Source organism: Arvicola amphibius, chromosome 7 (genome assembly GCF_903992535.2).
Source record: "Arvicola amphibius chromosome 7, mArvAmp1.2, whole genome shotgun sequence".
In the NCBI taxonomy this organism is placed as follows: Eukaryota; Metazoa; Chordata; class Mammalia; order Rodentia; family Cricetidae; genus Arvicola; species Arvicola amphibius.
The window spans coordinates 77807595-77829121 of record NC_052053.1 but is presented as its reverse complement, the minus strand read 5'-3'; the positions used below and the strand labels follow the sequence as shown (position 1 = coordinate 77829121).

Genomic DNA, 21527 nt, shown 5'->3' with positions numbered 1-21527 from the left:
GGCTAATAAGCAGGATTTTGTTATTTCTCTTTAAAAAAAATAACTTTAAGGTTTGATTGACATGTAGGAGGCTGTAGATCTCTGATGTAGGAAACGTGACAGATTTGGAGACGAGCCAACGCCTGTGGAGTCTTCACCTCTACACGATCTCACCATGAGAACAACACTTTACATAAGCTCAACCTCAGTGCGAAGTTTTAAGCACACACCAGCATTGCCAGCTATAGGCACTACTGTTGCCCGGTGGCACTCCATCGGAACCTGTCCCCATTGGCAAAGGCCTTCCATCCTGCACCCCTCAGCGCCTGGTTACTAAGATGACTGATCATGGTGAAGAGGAGGTGACAGGAGGTGACATTCTTATAAGCTCCTGGTGGGAGTGAATCCAACTTTGGGGAAGCCAGCTTGACAACTTACTTTTAGAAATGTGTTTGAGAAAACAAAGGGGCCATGGATATCTTATAATCAAGTATAATTTCTGATGTGCCATTAAAATAACAAAAGTGGTAAACAAGGGGAATGCCCAGCATCGGCCTGTTGTTTAGTTGATGTCACTTAAAAGACAGGCTGCTGTGTGGATGTCAAGCAAAGATTTCCAAGAATGCTACTCCATCAGGAGACACGGGTGATGCTGTGATGCACTTAACTGGAGAGCTGCCGAGCTAAGGCCATGTCAGTCTTCCCACAGGTCCGTGCATGTTGGGCGCCCTCAGCAGAGTCTCAGAGAGGAAATGCAAGCAGTGACTCTCAGAGAAGCAAGGCAGGGTCTAGGATTACAGGGTTTTAAATCGTTCTTTTTAATGCTTGGCGTTTGCCGCTTCCCACCATGAACTCATGCCGCTTTTATAATATAAGAAATGTGGCTTTTAAGTCAGATGGATTTTGAAGAGCTGGGTGTGATTGGTTTCAGCTCACACGCTCGAGGGTAGCGAGAGCCCAGTGCCTTTGTCACCGGTTTCCTGTCAGGGCAAGGCTGATCCCTCGGAGACAGACAGAGCACAGCCTCTTGTTCATCTCTTCCTGGTGACACAGCTAAAGATACATCCATGTCTTACAAAGCTGGGATTGGAAATTGCCAGCTTGTGCCTTTTGAAGTATAGGTGGCTCCCCGGGATTTTCCCGAGCCTAAGGTGGGTTTTAAGGCTGGATGTAGTCGCTGCCCCTGGAACAAGCTAACTATGCAGTGGTAAATATTGAATGATGTCCCAGTGATTGTTTTCAGTGGCATTTGCCTAGTTGGAGTGGCATAAAATATTCCCCATGAAAGACACAGATCCCTTTCAGGAAATTCAAGAGCTGAGTCTCCGTTCTTCCTCGCGTGATACACGAAAGGTCAGAGAGAGTGGAATAAATTGAGGGTGGGGGATACTGTTTTTGCATTAAAGGATTCATATTGCAAATGCCGGATCACAATACCCTTTTATATTTCCTTCGCTGGATTTAAATTAAAGGGAGAAAACCTTGGCGCATGTGAGACGCTTGGAGAGCACTGACAGACTGGCCACTGACCTTATTTCACTATTTGTTATCCTGTCAGAGGAACTGACAAGCGGAACATTCTAGAAGAGAGGGGAGGTGATACAGTTCAGCGCTGTGCAGATTTACATGAATATGGGGGAAAGGCAAGTCTCTGGGTGAGCTAGTTAAGTCTGTAATGTTCCAGATTTTCCTAAAGGAAGCCCAGAGAGGCCGTTAGCAGGGTATTCACGGGGCTTCAAAGACAGCCTGCCTTTGATCCGCATTATGCGGCTGACATGTGGGTTCTCTCGCAGGCGCAGCTTTGATGCAGCGAGCCTGTCCATCCACTCTCCTCTGTTTCGCTTTGAATCCCAGATTCACGGCACTGCTCCCAGAGAGCAGGTCCCAGCCAGTCCATAACCTACCACACAGAATGCTTTTTCTTTTCTTGTGAAATGGACCAAGCACACTTGAAGTGTGTGAGGGAGGCGCCCGTCACACTTCTTTCTTCTAGTTGTCTATCCTTGGAAGAACTCGAAACAAATACAAGTATCTATTTAGTAACACACTGACTGCTTATGAGGTCAAGTCATGACGTGATTTGAAAAGAACTTTTGATTCTGCAAACCCAATATGATATGTGTGCAGGGGAGGTAAAAATGATCATGCTAGTGTTAACCTCGATGGTGCACATCTCGCTCACATCCAAGACTTCCCTGGACGTTCCGGCAGCACCAGTTAAGTGGACTCTGGTGTTTATGCCAGTTTAAGAGCAAGCAAGCATCACTTCGTTTCTCTGGTGGAAGTAGCCATTGGTTTCATTTCTTTGAGGCCTTCCAGTTTCTTTGGTCTCCACCATAAACTTTCAAAACCAGTTTTGTACTGAAGGCAGCTGTGGGGGGAGTAACAGAGAACGAACAGGCTTTGGAGTGAGGTTGTGGTGACAGCGAGCAGTGGTGCTGTGGCCGAGCCGTGTGCCTGTGTTTCAGTGTGGGACGGCAGCGATGGATTGCATACGGCAGTACGTCAGCGAAGTGCTTGACTTCATGGCAGACATGCACACCCTAACCAAGCTCAAGGTAAGCTGGTGTCTGCCTGCTCGCCCCTTAGGGTCGCAGAACAGAAGGGTTTTCAGAGAATGAGGTAGACAAGCAAGGGAATTAATTTGTAGCTCCCTGCAGAAGCAGCTGCAGCACTGTGGAATGAACCCATTTCTTGGGGAGGTCTGAAGAATTGGGGTCCAGCAGTTCTGCAAAATAAAAAGAGGAAAGGAAAGTCCTATGGTGTCAATATTTTGTGTAGTTTTTAAAATATTTGCTGCGTTCTTACAATGTCCTTATTCAATATAAGCCTCGTTAAAAGTGTAGAAACTGAGGCTTGAGTGATGTGGTCCTGCTGTCAAGGTCATACCTCTCGGAATGGTGACATCAGAGCTGAACCCCAGACTGCTGTGAGCCCCAGTGGATCCCCCTTTCACCCAGCCAGAGCTCTCTCGATATCTCCAGTTCCATTTCCTCCTCTGCTAAGGGAGTCCCATGTGCTCAAGATGGATATGAAATAACACAGTGGCCCTTTGCACACGCACAAACCAGTTGTTTGTCTGCTACCTTATTTAAGGAAATAATGAAGGGAATAGAACAGAATTCAATTTGTGTATGCAGGGAACGTAGTGGTGTGGTGAGGGGTGTGGGGTGGGGTGAGGGAGTGGGGTGAACGACTGTTGCCTTTGTCTGCCATGGTCCTATCAGGGACCTAAAAGATTAATAATCTGAAAAATGTTCATAAACACCAGTGATAGTTGAAAAGTTGATAAATCCAATCCTCTGACCACTAATTCATGTTAGGGAGCAGATCAAAACCTCAAGCAGCTACAAGGTTTGGGATGGGAGCTTTCTAGAGAGGTGCTCAGACAAACTCATGGGAAGCAAGGAGTTTAGTAGAACACTAACACTACTGACAGACACACGGATAAACAGACATGCAGAAGCATGGCAGTGGCTCTGAAGAAGGTATAGGACCCAGCACTAAAGAACATTGCATGGGACCCCCGAAGAGAGGACTCAGAGCCCACACTGCAGAAGTAGGGTGCCTCTCTGAGGATGGAGGCACAAGTGTACAATGTAAACAGGGTCTCTGATTCCCAGGCAGGAGGCAGGGAAGCAGGGGGTGGGGGTTGTGGCCACCAATAGCCACTTTGATGTGGTCTCTTCTCCCAGATGAGGGCTCCTGGCTCTGGGAACTCTGTTCGCTGGGACTCTGGACAGTGTCTCGTAGGTCACTGTGTCCGTGGAAGGGGACAGTTGCAGAGAACTGTGGCCAGAGTGGTAGCTTCCAACAGTGCTTTCTTATGTGCCAGTTGGCTTATCCGTGGTCATTGGCTACTCAGAATAGAACCAGCTCTAGAACCTGCATCTCAAGTCCCTGAGCAAAATAAACCTTCAAACCAACTTAGCAAACATATATTGAGTGTCTGCATTACACCTGCACTGTTGTAGGCATTAGGATTGCATGGATGGGCAAACAACAGATACAGACATGGAAGCTGTCCTCGTGCAGCTTAGAGTCTGCTAGGTCGCCAGATTTGGTTGAATATTTCACATAAATTGAAATAAAACAGTGGCTTTCACAATTGCTGTAAAGAAGCAGTAGACAGTAGCATGGACCTGGCCAGGAAGCTCAGGGAAGGCTTTCTAAGGGAAGTGATACTTGAGCTAAATTTGAACAATTCAGCAAAGAGGAGCAGCGTTTCAGATAGAGGAGTGGGGGTGGGCAGCAGAGCTGACGCAGTGGAACCCAGAATGGAGGAAGGGGGAGGATGCCGAGGCCTGGACAGTAGGCTCTCTGACTCTATAGGCCACAGGTTGGTCCCATTGGCCCCATCCTGCCCCACTCCCACCCCCAGCTCTTAACCTAAGAACAGAGGGAAACCATTTAAGAAGTTAAGTGGGTTGTGTGCCTGGGAACGGGTGCTATGGGAACGACCTGACCTTCCAAGTGTCCTTCGACTTTACAGAGCCACATGAAGACATGCTCCCAGCCTCTGCATGAGGACACCTTCGGTGGCCATCTCAAAGTTGGCCTGGCTCAGATTGCAGCTATGGAAATCTCCCGGGGCAACCACAGAGATAACAAGGCTGTGGTCCGCTACCTGCCTTGGCTCTACCACCCTCCTTCCGCCATGCAGCAAGGGTGAGACTCTTCTTATTTTTAAAGGGGTGGGGACTGGAGAGAGAGCCCCATGATGAAGAGCACTGGCTGCTTTTCCACAGGACTTGGATTCGATTCCCAGCACACACATGGTGGCACACAGCTGTCTATAACTATAACTCCAGTCCCGGGAGATCTGACACCCTCTTCTGGCTTTTGTGTGCCCTGCACATATATAGTGTACAGACACACATGGAGGCAAAGCACCCACACACATGGAGTAAATTTAATTGGTGGTGGAGTGGGGACCAATGAGCAGAGGTGCTCCTGAATCCCTGGGGTTTAGCTGGAGCTCATGGCTGTGGTGAAGATTTATGGGAGTGGCCAGCAAGAGCAGGATCTCTATGCCCCTTTCCCCCTCGAGAGGATGCCAGGGGAGGACTTCCTGATGAGAAGGAAGAAAGGATTCAGAAAGGGAGACAGCCAGGCTGACTGAAGGATACTGAATCTTGTCCCACCTAAGCTGCTCCTTCCTGAAAGGAAAATCTAGGATTAGAGCAGAAAGCAAGACAAATAGCTAAGACTCTTGCCTCGGCATTTTGTGTACTTGCCTGTAAGACCACATCCCTTCCTCCAGTAAATGTTCTCTGGGTGTTGAAGGAAAGGGAAAACATAAAGTCACCCTCGATGCATCCTTTTTTCCTGACAGACCTAAAGAATTCATTGAGTGTGTCTCCCACATCCGGCTGCTGTCCTGGCTGCTCCTGGGGTCCCTCACCCATAATGCGGTCTGTCCCAATGCCTCCTCCCCCTGCCTTCCAATACCTCTGGACGCAGGTTCCCACATCGCAGACCACCTTATTGTTATCCTAATTGGATTTCCAGAGCAATCAAAGGTAAGTGATTTCTGCAGATTCAGACTCAGTGCATTGGAATTGCTAATGCAGACCCTTATCAACCAATTAGTTTCTTCTGAGAAGTGAAGGCCTTTCAGCTCACCCTCCTGCGGCTGCAGGGAAAGAACTCTGCTAATGCCTTGCTTAAAGTTGTTTAAATCCCCAGGCTGTCCTTTTCTCCCCTGAAACTGTTTCCTGGCTTACTTTTATGGAGATAAATTATAGAGTCAAGGAAGAATTAGTTTCTCAGGCATTTTTGTCTCAAAACAATATAGAGAAATAACAGGTTACACATACAATAAGAATTCCGTGCTCAGTTTTCCTAACCAAGGATGAAGCGGGGGCAGGGGCATGGGATGTGTGCCCCATCTCATTCTTTGTGCGCTGTCTTTTCAACTCAGATCCCTTAGGACACATGAATGCACAGCACGGGAATACGGCTAGCGTGGTGCTCAGAGAAGCACGCTGGAATCACCCACAACTGCAGAGACACATAACGGCCTGAAGGGAATAAAAGAAAACCCAGGCAGATCCAAGTCATGACACCCCGAGTCATCTCCCAGGAGTCAAAGGCCAGTCCCAGAGCTTAGGCAAACTCTAGGAGGTTTCAGGGGGTTTATGAGATGCTGAGATTTAGGCCAGAGCAAGCTCTGTGAGAAAATAAGGGTGCCCACCCAGTGACCCACATGACTGCGTTGTGTACAGGCAGGTTTGTGGTATACAGTTGGACAAAGAGGCCGGTGTAGTTAATCTCGTAGAAGCAGTCTCTGCAAGAGGAGCAGTCTCTGCAAGGGGAGCAGTCTCTGCAAGGGGAGCAGTCTCTGCAAGGGGCGCAGTCTTGAGGCTGTCAACATCTGGGACAAGGATGTTGTGCATATACCATCAGCACCTGCACACTGAGCAGAAGCTGCCATCCCTCTGAGCCTCACAGCAGGGGAAGGCTTTGCCGGTTTCCCATGGGTCTGAAACTATGTTGCTTGGCATTGCCGTGCCCATGCCAAAAGCACACATCGGCTGAAGACTTCAGTCACTTGGGGTGTCCTTCACTCCCCGTGACCTTTGTGAACTCGAAAAAGTTATTTAACCTTCCTCAGCTTCAGTTCGTCATCTGTAGATAGTAGGATGGCCTGAGAATTGTAGAGACACTGTGTTGTAGGAGCTGGGGCAATGTGTGCTCACCACAGATGGGCGTTCTGGCCACGCTGCTGCTGCTCTGCACCGTGAGATTGTAAGCGCAGGACAGAGGGTCTTGCCTGCCTCTCTCTCAGTCTTCACCAGATCCCTTCGATGGGCTTACTATTACCCCTGTTTTATAGATGTGGAGACATGCCACCACGGCAAAATAGAACGACTGTTTTCCTAGCCCAGCTTAGGGATGCAAATGTCAGTCTTTTAAAAGGACGAGGCGGCGGGTAGATTTCCTCTGCAAATTTAGGTCGTCCTCCTGGAAAAGAGGCTCCGAGCACACTGGCACTGGCAGAGAGGAGCCAACTGGAGGAACCAGGAGTCTGCCTGGGCTCACGCCTCTGTGCTTCTGCGCTCCGGGGCACGGCCACCTGCTGTGCGCACGGAGCAACATGCATCCTCTTCCTTTCCAGACCTGTGTGCTCCACATGTGCTCCCTCTTCCATGCTTTCATCTTTGCTCAGCTCTGGACGGTGTACTGCGAACAGAGTGCCGTGGCTACAAACGTCCAGAATCAGAATGAGTTCAGCTTCACAGCAATACTAACAGCACTGGAATTTTGGAGTAGGGTGACACCCAGCATCCTTCAGCTGATGGCCCACAACAAAGTGGTGAGTTCGTGAAGAGCCTCTGAGCTACACAAAGAAAAAGAAAAAAAAATCTAAGCCACTGCTAGTCATAAGCCCACAAATACGTATGCAACATAATAATTTGTGTGTGTGTTAAGTATTATTTAGCCATGCCATTATATCAAAGTGTAGGTCATGAATATTTTTTAAAAAACCAACCAAATACAAAGCAGACATTTTTTATCTTTTCTACCTAGAGCTAAATGAACTCCATGTGAGATTTTTACCTTTAAGATGGTATAAAGACAGACAGTTAGGAGAAAACCCATGTCAGGTTTGGATTCAAAAGCCATATGTGTAAACTTCCGCCATTAGATAGTCTTTCTGACATAGTGTGAGAGCAGACTAACCACGGGAGGTCATTCTACCGGAGTCTCAAAGCCAAGAGAGGGGCTGTTCCAGATTACACCAGAAACATCTGGAGAATGCTTAGCCTGTACCCATTTCATTAAACAAACTTGGATGGTCCTCCTGGAACCAGTTGGAAGTGTGTGGGAGCTATTTCTGAGAGATACTGGGGTTCATTTGGTGTTTAAAGGATTCTCAGCTAAAAGAGCAGCAGCCAGGCTCCATGGGTGCAGGGCAAACACGTCCCAGTGTGCCCAGGATCCCACGTCACGCTGTCCTGGCCACAGAGGTATTCAGACATGTGTCTTTCCTTTTTGTTAGCATTTTGTTAGGAAGGAGGACTGTGTATTTTCTTTATTGAAACACTCGCATTTCTCTGGAGAAGGAGGTAGCCCGGTTTTACACAGGGAAGGATGTTTAGTTCAGTAAAGAGAGGTTATGCGCATGTCAGGGTTTGGAAACAGTTCCTAGGCCTAAGGAGATGATTGCATTTATTGGGTCATGGTTCTGAGACCAACACGAGCTCAGGATCAGCTGTTACGTTCTTCTGGAGACACCAAAACTGGAGCTTTACATGTTATGCTGGAGATTAGTGTGTTCATTCAGTGTCAGCCTTTCCTCCTGTCACCGAATGTTACAGACGAGCATGTCCCCAAACACATAATGTTACATATGAATTTTAATTAATTTATTTTTTCTGGAAAGTTTATTCAGCCCAATAAAACATTCTAGTAATTTAATTTAAAATACATCCCTAAGGATTTCCAAGGAGGGACACAATCTTGTCTGAACTGGTGCAAGTATGGCTATCTGTGACCCGGGGGTTCAGACTGCGAGGCAGATCTGTAGTATACTGAGCCACTCCCTAGGAGACATTCCTTGAGTGGAGAAAGGATCCAGATGGAGAAAGAGATCGACCCTGAAGGTCCTGAGGGTGATGCTGATGCCGCCCGTGTGTCTTCCAGTGGGAATCATGGTGACCTGCAAGTTAGCCACCCCTGGGCTTCAGCAGCATCTGCTCTGAGGGAGGAAGCCTCGGGCTCGTTGCAAAGTCTGTTTCTGGTGCCAAGTTTTGGAGGTGAATGGAAGCCTCTCTGTGGTCTCCTGTCGTTAGGCAGAAAGACCTCCTGGATGCAGGGGACCAGTCCTCTGTGGCTGATGACAGGTTTACAGGGTTCCTCATTCCCTGGGAGTGGGATTGACTTTGATGTTTGTTGTTTCAGATGGTAGAAATGGTGTGTCTCCATGTGATTAGCTTAATGGAGGCATTGCAAGAATGCAATTCAACCATTTTTGTCAAGGTAGGAACAACTTATTTTTATAGATTATTTTATATTGCTAAAATAAATATAGATTTGTTTTAAATGTTTGGAATCTAAAGAGGGGGATAAAATGGGTTCAGTTTAAACATGTGCAGTTGGAGCTGGGGAACATGGCTTCACAACACCTTACTAAGTGGCTATCATGCCCTGTCTGGTCTCGCTGTGCGCTGTGACGCATTCCTCCATATCAGAGCATGCATGACTGCATGTAACGCAGGAGTTAAAATAGACAGGGGAACACTGCTTTGAAAACAGCCCTATGACAGTGCAATCCAGGTGGTGGTGCCTCACTTGGCAAAAGCCACCCAGAAAACCAAAGAAAAGACTGTGCAGTTGCTTGACTTGCACCTGCTGTTCTCTCTGACATCGTTTAGCCTCATGTGTTGGGATTTTAAGCCCATGAAAAGTAAGGGTACAAGAGGATAATTCAAGCATTCGTCATCTTTCCAGAAGCAGCAGAGTATGATGTCAGATTAAAGAGTGAGGAGGACCCGTGAGAGTGTGTCTACCTGTACCACCGGGAGTAAAAGCTGAGAGGCAGATCTGGCTTCAGCCACTCCTAGCTCCCCCTTTCCTCTGTGTCTGCCATCCCTCGTCTTTATCCCACTGAGGTTTTCTCCTCCCGACCACATCTTTCCTTTACCTCCTACTCTATATTTCCCGTCTTGGCGCTGGTCACCACTCAGCACAGGGCTTCAGCATGGAACCTGTTGTTCCCTCCTTAGTTTGTTCCTCTCTCCATCAAAGACTCTTGCTACTCATTATCTCAGGGGGCGCCAGGGAAAGCAGCCCACTGCAGGGAATATTCAAATGACGCTGCCAGGTCTTTGGTTCAAATGGGAGAGATGTACCTTACCCAGCTCAACATAGAAAAAAGTCAGCTGTGGGAGAAAAACTGGCAGCTGGATGATCCTACCTGATTTTATGTTTTGCAGTTTCTTTAAGAGTGGATGGATTTACACATGCTACATTGGGCATATTTAAGTTGTTTAAGTTGTGTGCTTTGATGAGCCTGGGCATCTTCTATAGTTCTTTTTACAATTATTTATTTATCATAAGTGATGTGTATGTATGTAGGTACTGCTATGATATGCATTGTTATCATATGTGTATGTGTATATGTGTGGGTTGTATTGCTATGGAGTGCATGTGTGGTCCCATGTGGATGTGTGAGTGGAGGTGCTGCTATGGAATGCATATGCGATCAATGTTCAGGTGTGTATGCATGTGTGATCACATATGCATCTGTGTGTGTAGGTATACTGCTAAGGAGTACATGTGGAGGTCAGAGGGTGACTTCAGAAGCCTACTCTCCCTGCTTCCTGGGTCCCTGGGGTTGAACTCAGGGCATCAGCGTGGTGCTCAGCATGTTTGCTCACTAAGATGTCTCACTGGTCTTACTGCAATTGCTTCTGTGACTACAGCAACCAAGAGAGTGAGAACAGCTGCCACCCCAGAACATTCGTATGCTTTCTTATGATGCCTCTGTCCTGCTACTTCCTGTTCCCAGGCAACTATTGATCTGATTTCTGTCATTGCTTATACTCTAGAATTTGCTATGAATGGGTTCATCCTGTACATGTATTTTTCTGCCTTCTTCATCTTAGAACCATTATGCTGAGATTATGTTGTTACATGCATCAGTTGGCCATTAATTTTTACTTTTGATAGTAGTCCATTATATTGATATACTACACATTGTTTATCCATTGTTGCCAGTTGGATCAGTTATCTACTTAAGAATGTGGCAGACTGTTCCTAAGGTGCCTGTGCTCTGTTAGGTTCACTTTAGCTGCAAAGAGCATTCCAGTTCCTCCATGGCACTTAATATAGTAAACTTTTATTAGTGTGTAGCAGTTATCATTGTAACATTCCATACATGCATATGTTATGTGGTGTAACCAGTTTCTAGCATTAGTTATTTTGGGAGTTGGGTGTTAGCATCTTGCTGTGGTTTAAATTGTATTTCTCTCCTGACAGATGATGCTGATGTCTTTTCATTTGCTTGTTTGCTGTGTGTGTATCTGGTTGGTGAAGTGTCTGTTAATTATCTGCCCATATTTCATTGGGTTGAGGTTTCTTTCTTTTTTTTCTTATTGAATTGAGAGATACAAAACCTGGTCAGAAAGTGGTCTCAAAGATTTTTTTCCCTTTTATTGTCTAGACAGCATATAAGTTTTTTATTTTGGTGAAGCATCGTTAATCAAATGTCTTCCTCACTCGTCTACCTTAACTATTTCTCTCTATAGACAGTGTTTTATATAGCCAATGCTGTCCTTAGACTTACTGTGTACCCAAGGCTGCCTTAGACATGTGTACCTAAGGCTGTCCTTAAACTTACTGTTTGTTCAACACTGGCCTTAGACTTACTCTGTACCCAAAGCTGCCTTAGACCTACTGCATGCCCAAGGCTGGTCTTAGACCTACTGTGTGCCCAAGGCTGGTTTTGGACTCCTGATCTTCCCAGTGCTGAGATCACAGGCATGAATTGCCATGTCCCATTCCCCATTCTCATTTTTTCCTTTTATTCTTTTGATGTTGCAATTCTAGAAAGTCTTTGTCTAATCCAAAGTTATGTAAAGTTCCTTCATTTAATTGTTGTCTTCCTTCTTCCCTCCCTCCTCCCCTTCCTTCCATTTTCTTTCGGGACAGTGCCTAGCTATGAAGCCTTGAACTCACAATCCTCCTTCCTCATCAGCCCAAGTCTGGTTTACACAGGCACAAAACCTTTGTCAGTTTTTAGAAGTGTTTTCTTCTTCATACTCATGCCTGTGATCCATTCTGAGCTGATTTGTGCGGTGTGAGGCATGTCGTGAGGTACTTTTCATGTCTAGTAGATATGATTATTTTGATATCATTGTTTAAATTACTGTTGATTATCAAAACATTTTGCCCTTTTGCCAAGAATCAGTTGGATGTATGTATGTGTTTATGTCTGGATTCTCCCTTCTGGCCCATCGCCCTCCTTACCTCCATGCCACATGTACACACCTGTGCTGTGGTGGCAGTCAGGGTCCTCCATTGGTCCTCTTCAGAGTGGTTTGACATCTAGAGGCACTTTGCCTTCACAGATAAACTTTCAAATCAGCTTGTCAGTTCCTATGAGACAGCTCAGAATTTTGTTGGATTTCTTTGAGTCCCAAGGTTGGGAAAAAAACTTAACAATATCAAGTCTCCTGACCCACAAGCACACTCTGTCTCTATCTTTGTATATCTTCAGCTTCTCTCTGAAGTATTGTATGGCTCAGAAATATTTTCAAAATGATTGTATAGTATATTTCTGTCCATTTTATCCACAAACGTTATATTTCTGTGCTGTTATGACTTTTTTTTTCATTTAAACTTCTGATTGCTCATTGCTAATCTTAAGAATAGAGCTAACTTTTTTGTTGAGCTTGGACCCTACAGCTTGTTAAATTCTGTAAGTTGTGGCAGCTTTGAAGTATGCTTTCTGTATTTTTCTGGTTTCAATTTGATAGCATTGTTGTTTATAAAGAGAGACTGAATGTTTTCATTTAGTGACTGTATTTGTCTTAGTACAAAGGTAAAGCAGCCTCATTGGTCTATTAGTAGCTGTCTCTCTGTTGGAAAGTTTGTATAGAGTTGGTATTATTTCCCCTCAAATGTTTGGTACAATTCACCAGTGGCCCCACCTGGACCTATAGTTTTCTTTGCAGATGAATATCTGAGTTATAGATTTTAGAAACAGATAGAGGCTATGCAAGTATAACTCTGCTCACCCTGAGCATTTGGGGAATGTGTGCTCCTAATTTCTCCAGTTCATCTAAGTTAACAATTTTGTCCTGTTTCTTTTCTAACATAAATGATCAGGTATTAGCACTCTAAATTTCCTTCAAAGCTCCAAGTGAGCCACAAGAATGACTTTATATAGTGTGTTATTTCATGCAGGTTGACATTCTAACTGCTCTATTGTTTTGCTTTCTTTGGGCTCCCTGATGATTTGATGTAAATTATTTAGTTTCCAGATATTTGAGTTCTTCCAGAGACTTTTCCATTGTGAATTTCTAATTTAACTCTAATTTTAACTAATTTAAAATTTTAATTTAATTGGCAGAGAAGATATTCTCTGTGATTTCAATCATCTTAAACTTTCGAGACTTATATTTTGGTTTAGAATTGGTACATCTTAGTAATTACTCTGCATGCCCTCCAGAAGAATGGACCTGCTGTTGTTGCATGGAGTTTGCTGTCAGCGCAAGCTTACTGAGTGTTGATCAAGTCTCCCTTCTGTGTCTCTACGAACTCTGAGGGAAGAGAATATCAGGGTAGCACTGTAATTTGTGGATTTGCTCTGTCTCTTTCCAGTGCTACCAGTTTTGATTTCATGTATTATAATAATGAAGAAACTCTCTTATCAGGCTTGTTTGGGATTGTTGTTTTCCTTAATGACTTGAAATTATGACATGTCACTTTTTATTCTTGGCAATTGTTTTCCTCTAAAAGCTACTTTGTTTAATGTTGATAAAATCAGGGTTGATTTTTCTTAGCTAGTGTTGTTAGAATGGTAAATCTATTTCCATCTTTTTAAACTATGTCTATATTTAAAGTGTATTCCTTACAGATGGTGTGTAGTTAATTGTCTTTTAAAAAGCATCCAATCTGACATCCAATCTCTTCCTTTTGGTTAAAGTCTTTAGCCCATTTTCATTTAATGTATTTTGTCACATTGTTAGGTTGAAATCTATCAGCTTTTCAGTTGTTTTCTGTATTTCTCATTTGTTTTTTATTTTGTTTTTGTTTCTTTCTTCAGATTAATAGAGAATTTTCTGATTTGATTCTGATTATAATTTTCTTTTGTTTTATTTTTTAAGATGGAATTTTAGGTCATTGATTTGAGAATTTTCTTTTCAAACACCAGTGTTTAGAGCAGTGGTTACATATCAGATATTTACATTAGGACTCAATACAGTAGCAAAATTACAGTTATGAAGTAGCAATGAAACAATTTTATGGGTTGGAGTCATCTCAACACAAGGGGCTATAGTAAAGGGTCGCAGCATCAGGAAGGTTGAGAACCACTGCTCTAGAGTGTTAGTTTCCTTTTAGGTGCTGTTTTCACTACTTTCCCTCAGTTTGGTAACTGTTAACTTTCACTGAGTTAAAAATCCTTCTTAATTTCTGTTTTAGCTTGTTGTCTGACCTGTAGATTTTTTTTTAGAAGTTTTTCAGATTATCTTCTTAGCTGTATGCTATTTTTGCTTTTAGTGGTTGATTTTGGGTTTATAGTCTATATTTTTAGCTTATCATGGTCTTCAAGTAATACAGTACTTGCATTGTATCCATTCCAACTTCCCGGATCTCTGCATGTATAGAACTCTGACTCTACACATATAAACAAAACCACATATTATAAAGCTGATAAACAAGTATGATGATGGTGGTGGTGATGACCATGTACTAGGGTTTAACCGAAGGCCTTATGCGTGCTAGGCAAGTCTTTTAAAAAAGCATACAATCTGAGATGATTCTACCACGAAACCATCCTCAACTCTTTTTACTTTAAACCTTTTGATATAGTGTCTCACCAGGTTACCCAGGTAAGCCTCGAACTTACAGTCCTCCTGCCTTGGCATCTCCTAGGCAGCTGAGAGCACAGGTCTACGCCACCGAGGCACAATCTTCCTGGTTCGGCCTTAAATAATCAACAGTCTCTTTAAGAGTCTTGAAACAAGTTTAAAATTTGCTATACTTTCCATTGTTTCCATTTTCCGTTTTCTTTTTTAAGGTTTATTTGTTTGTTTTTATTTATGTGTACAAATGTGTGAGTGTGTGAGTGTGTGCCACATGCATGTGGGTGCCTGATGACACCTGACGAGGGTGCTGATCTCCTGGATCTTTAGTTACAGGTGGTTGTGAGCCACCTGATGTGGGTTCTGGGCCCTGAAGCTGGGTCATCTATAGGAGTAGACAGGCTCGTAGCCACAGCCATCTCCAGCCCCTTTGCCATCAACCAGTCCTCCAGTCCTCGTGTTGGCCGTTGTCCTTCTCCTCATGCTTAAACATCTACCTTCTGTTATTTCCTTCTTCGCTTTTTAAAAAGCATGTCTCATGTGAGTCTGCTGTTAATTCCTTACTTTTGCTTTTTATGTTTCAATAATATTTTGCAATATTTACTTATGTATATTTTGAGACAAGGGCTCACTATATATGACCAGGCTGGCTTTGAATTTCAGTAATTACCCTGTAAAGGGGCATGGTCGATAGGCAGTTAGAATTAACCAGACTAGCTTTAATATAAAATATTTAACTCTAATAAAGGAAAGTAGGGGAACTTACAGAAGCCAGTGTTCCAGCGATTCAGGAGTGCAGGAAAACAAAGAGGGAAACAAGCGCACATAGATGGTTTTATAGGCTATTTGGGTCCCCCCCCCCCCTGGGGGGGGACACACCTTATACAGCACGCAATTGGCTGAAGTCCCCCATCAACCCTGCCTCTGTTCCCGGGGAATACAGGTTCATACCACAACACCCAGTTTGCTGTGCTTTAACAATTCAGTGTTCCTGGGTACTGAGCACTAGATCCACAGTCACCCAGCAGTGTGAGTGTCCTGACCCACCATCTGCTTGCTTCCATTTTCCCGACAGGAGTCTGCCTGCTTCCTATCCTTCCTTGTATGTTAAAATGTTCCTTTTTCTTTCCCTGCTTTGAAGATTTCATCTTGTGCTGTAAGTTTGTTTGTGAGTTTGCTGAATTTGGGGTTTGTATTTTTTTAATTTGGGGAAGCACCACCATTGTTTCTTTAGCCATTGTCTTCAGTGATCCACCAGTCTCAGCCTTTCTTCTTTGTGATCTTCCTGAAAACAGGCGTTCAGCAGGCAAAGATGCTCACCTTGTCACCAGCTTGATGCTCTAGCTTGATGCTGGAACCCGTATGATGGAGAGAACAGATTCCTGCAAGTTGTTCTCTGGCCTCCATAGCCGTGCTCACATTACTCATATGTGAACTCTCTCTCTCTCTCTCTCTCTCTCTCTCTCTCTCTCTCTCTCTCTCTCTCTCTCTCTCTCTCTCTCTCTCTTTCTCTCTCTCTCTCTGTGTGTGTGTGTCTCTCTGTCTCTCTCTCTGTGTGTGTGTGTCTCTCTCTCTCTGTGTATATGTCTCCCTCTCTCTCTGTGTCTGTGTCTCTCTCTCTCTTTCTCTCTCACACACACACACATGCATGCATGCACACATGCACGCACACACTTAACAAACAACTTTTTAAATTAAAAATAGGTGTAAGATCCTTTCTCTATCCTTATGCTGACCCTCTTGTCTGTGTCGTTTTGGTCTGTCTTCTGCTGACTGCTCTCTTCACTTGGGGGTCACTTTCCTATTTCTTTGCATGCCTTGTCTGGTGGATTTTTTTAAATTGAATTCTTGACATTGTGGATTTGGGTGCTGCCTGTTTTTCTATTCATTTGTAGCTTCTTGAGCTCATTCAGTGACATAATTAAATTACTCACAAGTCTTTTAACCTTTCCTAGGCTCGCTTTTTAGATTTGTTAATTGAGACGGGAGCAGCACCTTCCGTGACTGGTATCTCTTCAGTAGCACCATGTGAGATAGCACCCATCCTTCTGGGTACTTGTTCTGTCACGTAAACACTTCCCACCTGCCAGTGAGCACAACCTCTCCTTGCTCTGTGCAACCAGCCAGGGTTGTTTCCCTGCAGCCCTTTGCATCATTTTCTCTTCCATTCTGGTGTTGTTTCTATTGCTGGGTGCTGGCCAGTTTCAGCTGAAGTGCGGGGAGACCCTTTGTGGATCTGTAGTTTGCCGTCTCTGTGCGCCGTTCTTTCTTCCCATTGTCTCTGTGCAGCTCCCCCCTCCCCGGTTTGCCCTGCAAACTTCAGCCAGGTGGAAGAGCAACTTCATCTTCAGATACTCCAGGTTGGCTGTGCAGTCAGAATGTCTCTGCAGTCCACGGCAGGCAGCCTCTGCAGGCAGACTCTCTGCATGCCCAGAAACTACTCCTGGTTTACCTGAGCCACCGAGCAGTCTCCACACTGGACCCTGACTCCAATTTCCACGTCTTTCCTCGTCTTCCTTCAACTGTCTCCATCCTGGTTCTGCTTATGGTAAATGGGGTGTCACTCTGCCCCTTTCCGGGAGGCCATCTAAGGTCATCTGTGGGTTCATGGAGGTTTGCTTGGCCTTTGTTTTCTAAACCTCTTTTCCATGACTCTCTCCTAAGAATCTTTCCCCTCGGCACCCATGAGCCCCTCCCATCCCTTATTGCTCTGCGCACTCCCACAGCTGTACCCATGCTTTATCCCTTTGCCAAGCACTTTGTACCCTCTGTCGGGGCCACCATGGTGAGAACCTAGGCAGGGCGACTTAAATATCAGAAGTGTTTGCTTTCTCAGTTCTAGGGACTGGAGGGCTGAGAACAAGGTACCTGCGGGGCTGGCTTCTTCTGGAAACAGAGAGGGCATCTTCCTGCCTCTCTCCTAGCCTTCGGCAGATCTTTGCCATTCCTTGGCTTGAGGCTCTCTGCTTCCATCTCTTCATAGTGTTCTTCCCATGTAACTGTGTCCAGTCTCCCCTCTTCATATGGATGCCAGCTGTGTTGGCCTGTGTGACCCCATCTTAACTGACTATATCTCCAACAGCACCATTTCCAGATAAGGCCACATTCTGAGCCGCTGCGGGCTAAAACAGCAATGCAGATTTTGTGGAACTATGATTTAACCCGTAACAGCCCGACTGCTGTGTTGGAGTGACAGGAGGAGGAGCACAGCGTGAGGTGTCACAATGCTTATCTGTGTATGAAGGCACCGAGAAGTGCCAAAATAAACCAACATGCCCAAACCTACTGGATTGTCATCTCTTGCCCCATTTGCATGTCACCAATGAGAGTTCGGGGACACATCAGAAAATGTACGTTATGTCTTCTCCTTGACTTCCAGATTTATGAAGCTATAAACATTTACTCATATTTTAATGGATTGAAGTGTGACCAAGAGGTCAAAGCAGAGAGCAGGGAGCTGTTGCTGGAGGCAGCATGGAGTTGCATGACCCCCCAAGGAAGGGACACTTCAGAGCACAGCAGAGAGGAATGCTGTGGGCACCTTAAACATTCCCAGCTCCACCTTGCTTTCTCAACTCTCTCCAGGGCTTTCCTGTGAACCTGCCCTGGCCCCTCATGCATCCCCCTCCCCTGCTCTCCTCCCTGCACACTCCTGGGAGCTGCGTGTCAGTCTAGTCTTACTTCCCACTCCAAATCAGGCTCCTCCAGGGCTCTCTTTTTCCTGCTGTGGACACACTCTGTATCTCAGTGATATTCTGCACACCGTCCTGAAACTCTGTATCTCAGTGGTATTCTGCACACCACACTGTCCTGAATACTCTGTGTCTCAGTGGTATTCTGCACACCGTCCTGAGTACTCTGTGTCTCAGTGGTATTCTGCACACCGTCCTAGGGTACTCTTATGTAGGCAAATCCAGTCGTCCTTTCTCCCAGAGCTGTGGCATTAAAGATCATGACAAGGAAATCCCATTTCAAAAAAGTGGGGATTTAATTAAATAAATACACATTTAATTTCCCATGCTTGGTAGCTTTCAAGAGACCATCAGTCATTTACTCTAAATTGTGTGTTTTAAGCGTTTACTGGGTGCTTATTCGCCTCCAGATGCTGCCATCTCAGCAACACTGCTGAGAGCAGCGGCTCTGTGGCAAACATAATCTCTTGTGCTGAGTGTGCTCGGTGCAGTCCGTGTGGCAAACACGATCTCTTGTGATGCTGAGTGTGCTCAGTGCAGCCTGCGTGGCAGACACACGTCTCTTGTGGTGCTGAGTGTGCTCGGTGCAGCCTGCGTGGCAGACACACGTCTCTTGTGGTGCTGAGTGTGCTCGGTGCTGCCTGTCTTCCTGTGCACTAATGGAAGCATATGTGGGGGAGTGGAAGATAGCAATAACCGGCCTCCTGTCTCTCTCCATACAGCTGATCCCTATGTGGTTGCCAATGATTCAGTCAAACACCAAGGTAAGCCATCTCTTGGGCTGCCTGGAGCTCTGCTTCCTCCAGAGCCCCTCAGCGCATCTGTAAGGAGACACTGCTACTCCCTTGGCTATAGAGAAAGAACAGCTTTGGCCTACTCGGGTCTCATGGGCTAATAATACTGGAGACCTGTGGCAGGTAAGGGACCTGCAGAGGGCATCACTAGGAGCCCTGGTCCCACTGCTCTCTGTGGATGAAGATGCAGGGGTGGAAGAGCTCCACCCTAGGTCTGAGCAGGTTCAGCCCATGACAAACTCTATTTAAGGAGGATAACCATGGAGTCTGGCCCAAGCACACTTGGTGATGTCATCTGAGAATCCAAACTGATTTTTTTCTGGGATGGAGAGAATTCCAGCAAGAAAGGATAGCACTGAACGAATGGTAGAATTAGACTAGAAAGAATCCACTTCCTTCATTTTACATATGAGGAAATTTGAGACCATAAAAAACAGTGACTTGGGTAGGGTCCCAAATCCTGGAAGGGGGTCCCCAAGTGCATGCACTTCCCAATTCCATGTCTCACTGGTGGTGACACTTAGACATACACCTTAGTGACAAATATAGTGGGACTTGGCAATTAACAGCAGGGTCAAACAATGCACTGTCCACAACTGGTGCCTGTCTGTCGCCCCTGGAGTGTGGGGAGGGGAAGAGGGCAGCTGCATTCTTGCTGGTTCTCCTTCCCCAGGTTGGGAAGCCATACTGGTAGAAGGAGAGGGGTGTGAACCCAAGACCCCTGGGCCATCAAAAGGCAGCCGGGCAACTGCCAGCAGCCTTTGCATCCTGACTAGCCAGTGGTGGCCGGCAGGGCAGGGACTTAGGGACCATTAGAACCTACTTCACTTCCAGTTTTTACAATCAAAATGAGCCACTAGCCCTCCTACCTGGGGCATTCCAAACTGCCAGTCCCAGAGTTCATCTGATGTGTGGCAATCCATGGCAATTTCACAAAGTACCGAAGACTGGCCAGGAGGGCTTGGTGAGGACCGGGGGAAGGAGGAGTTGGGCATGGCCTCTCAGCGTCAACTGTCATAGTCACAGAAAGACCCTTATAATATAAATATGTACCGAACATCTGCAATGGGCCAGCTCACCCTCTAGAAAATGTGTTAACTCACTTGCCTTATGGAGCCCCTGAAATAAATATGTCCCCACCTTACCTGGGACAGAAACTTAATACAGACTACCAGACCCCGTCTCCACAGCTTCCCTGGGGGATTGGAATTTGAAATAGGAACCTTCCTTTAGAGAGCCGAGTGCTAACCTCTGTACCAGGCCGCTGTGCTGGATAGGAGTAGCTGTTCAGGACCAGGTGCTGGGCATCAGCTCCATGTCCCTGTTGCAGTGAGTCAACATGAGCTCATCATTATCTGGATGGAGTTGGGCTAGGATAACTGTAGCAGCACAGAGCAGGCTCATGCTGCCCCTATTCCCCTCCACCCCCAAGCACTGTCAGATTTGAAGGCTTTTCTCAGGCCAGTCTGCGTTCTACCTGCCGACCAGCCGCCCACCCCCACCTGACTCACGCACTTAGTGGGAAGAACTGAACGGTCCCCCTTTCTCAACAGCACTTATCCGCCGGCCTCCAGCTTCGTCTCCAGGCCATCCAGAACAACGTGAACCACCACAGCCTAAGGACGCTGCCCGGCTCGGGCCAGAGCAGTGCTAGCCTAGCTGCCCTCCGCAAATGGCTGCAGTGCACCCAGTTCAAGATGGCCCAGGTGGAGATCCAGTCCTCGGAAGCAGCCTCTCAATTCTATCCTCTCTGAGTGGACTCCTGGGCTCCAGCGTCAACACTCTGGCTTAGCAATAATGGGTATAAAAACAAACAATTTGATCCAAGCAGGTTGGGGAACACTGGTACTGTCCATTCTCTTTCTAGTTTAGTATGAAGACGTGCAAAGGCCGAGAGGGCCACAGACGAAGCTTTCTTGCTACACGTATTTCTGATGACTCCTTGGGCTATCTGATTAAGTGTTTCCTTACATTATTTTTTAAGAAAAAAAAAACCAAATCATTTTTCTTTATCTAACTTCTATTTTTTTTAAGAAAAAATAAAAAAAAACAGACTGGTGGGTACTCACAGAAAAGTTGTATAAAGCCCCCTGTTGCTATTTTTGATGATAGAGAATAAATAGGGTTTTTGAAACCTTTGTAGTGTTTTTTCTTAAAACTCTACTCTTGGCAATGCAATAAAGCAAAGCAAAAACATACAAAAGTCACCAGAATCCAGTGACACCTGACCGAAGCTTTTTGCCATTTGTCATTATCCTGGGAAAAGAGGCAGCTTGCTAGGAACATTACAAAGTGCACTTAGAAATTAGATGGCTAATCTGTGCCAATTGTTTTTTATGTTAATATACTTTCCAAAACTGTCTGGTAAGTCTATTATTATTATTATTGTTGTTATTGTTGTTGTTATTATTATTATTATTGGTTTTTGTGAGACTCGAGACAGGGTTTCTCTGTGTAACCCTGGCTGTCCTAGAACTAGCTCTTGTAGACTAGGCTGGCCTTGAACTCACAGAGATCCTCCTGCC

At 45.5% G+C, this 21527-nt stretch overlaps 1 protein-coding gene across 1 annotated transcript in view; it reads left to right on the top strand.

The window, feature by feature from the left end:
• The window catches only part of Unc79 (unc-79 homolog, NALCN channel complex subunit), a 192166-nt gene extending 171410 nt beyond the window's left edge, over nt 1-20756 (top strand). Inside the window, 7 exon segments of the mRNA XM_038337440.1 lie at nt 2448-2537; nt 4472-4647; nt 5315-5501; nt 7100-7297; nt 8887-8964; nt 18931-18972; nt 20556-20756. Of these exon segments, the coding sequence (XP_038193368.1) occupies nt 2448-2537; nt 4472-4647; nt 5315-5501; nt 7100-7297; nt 8887-8964; nt 18931-18972; nt 20556-20756 (972 nt within the window).
• The last annotated feature ends 771 nt before the right edge of the window (nt 20757-21527 follow it).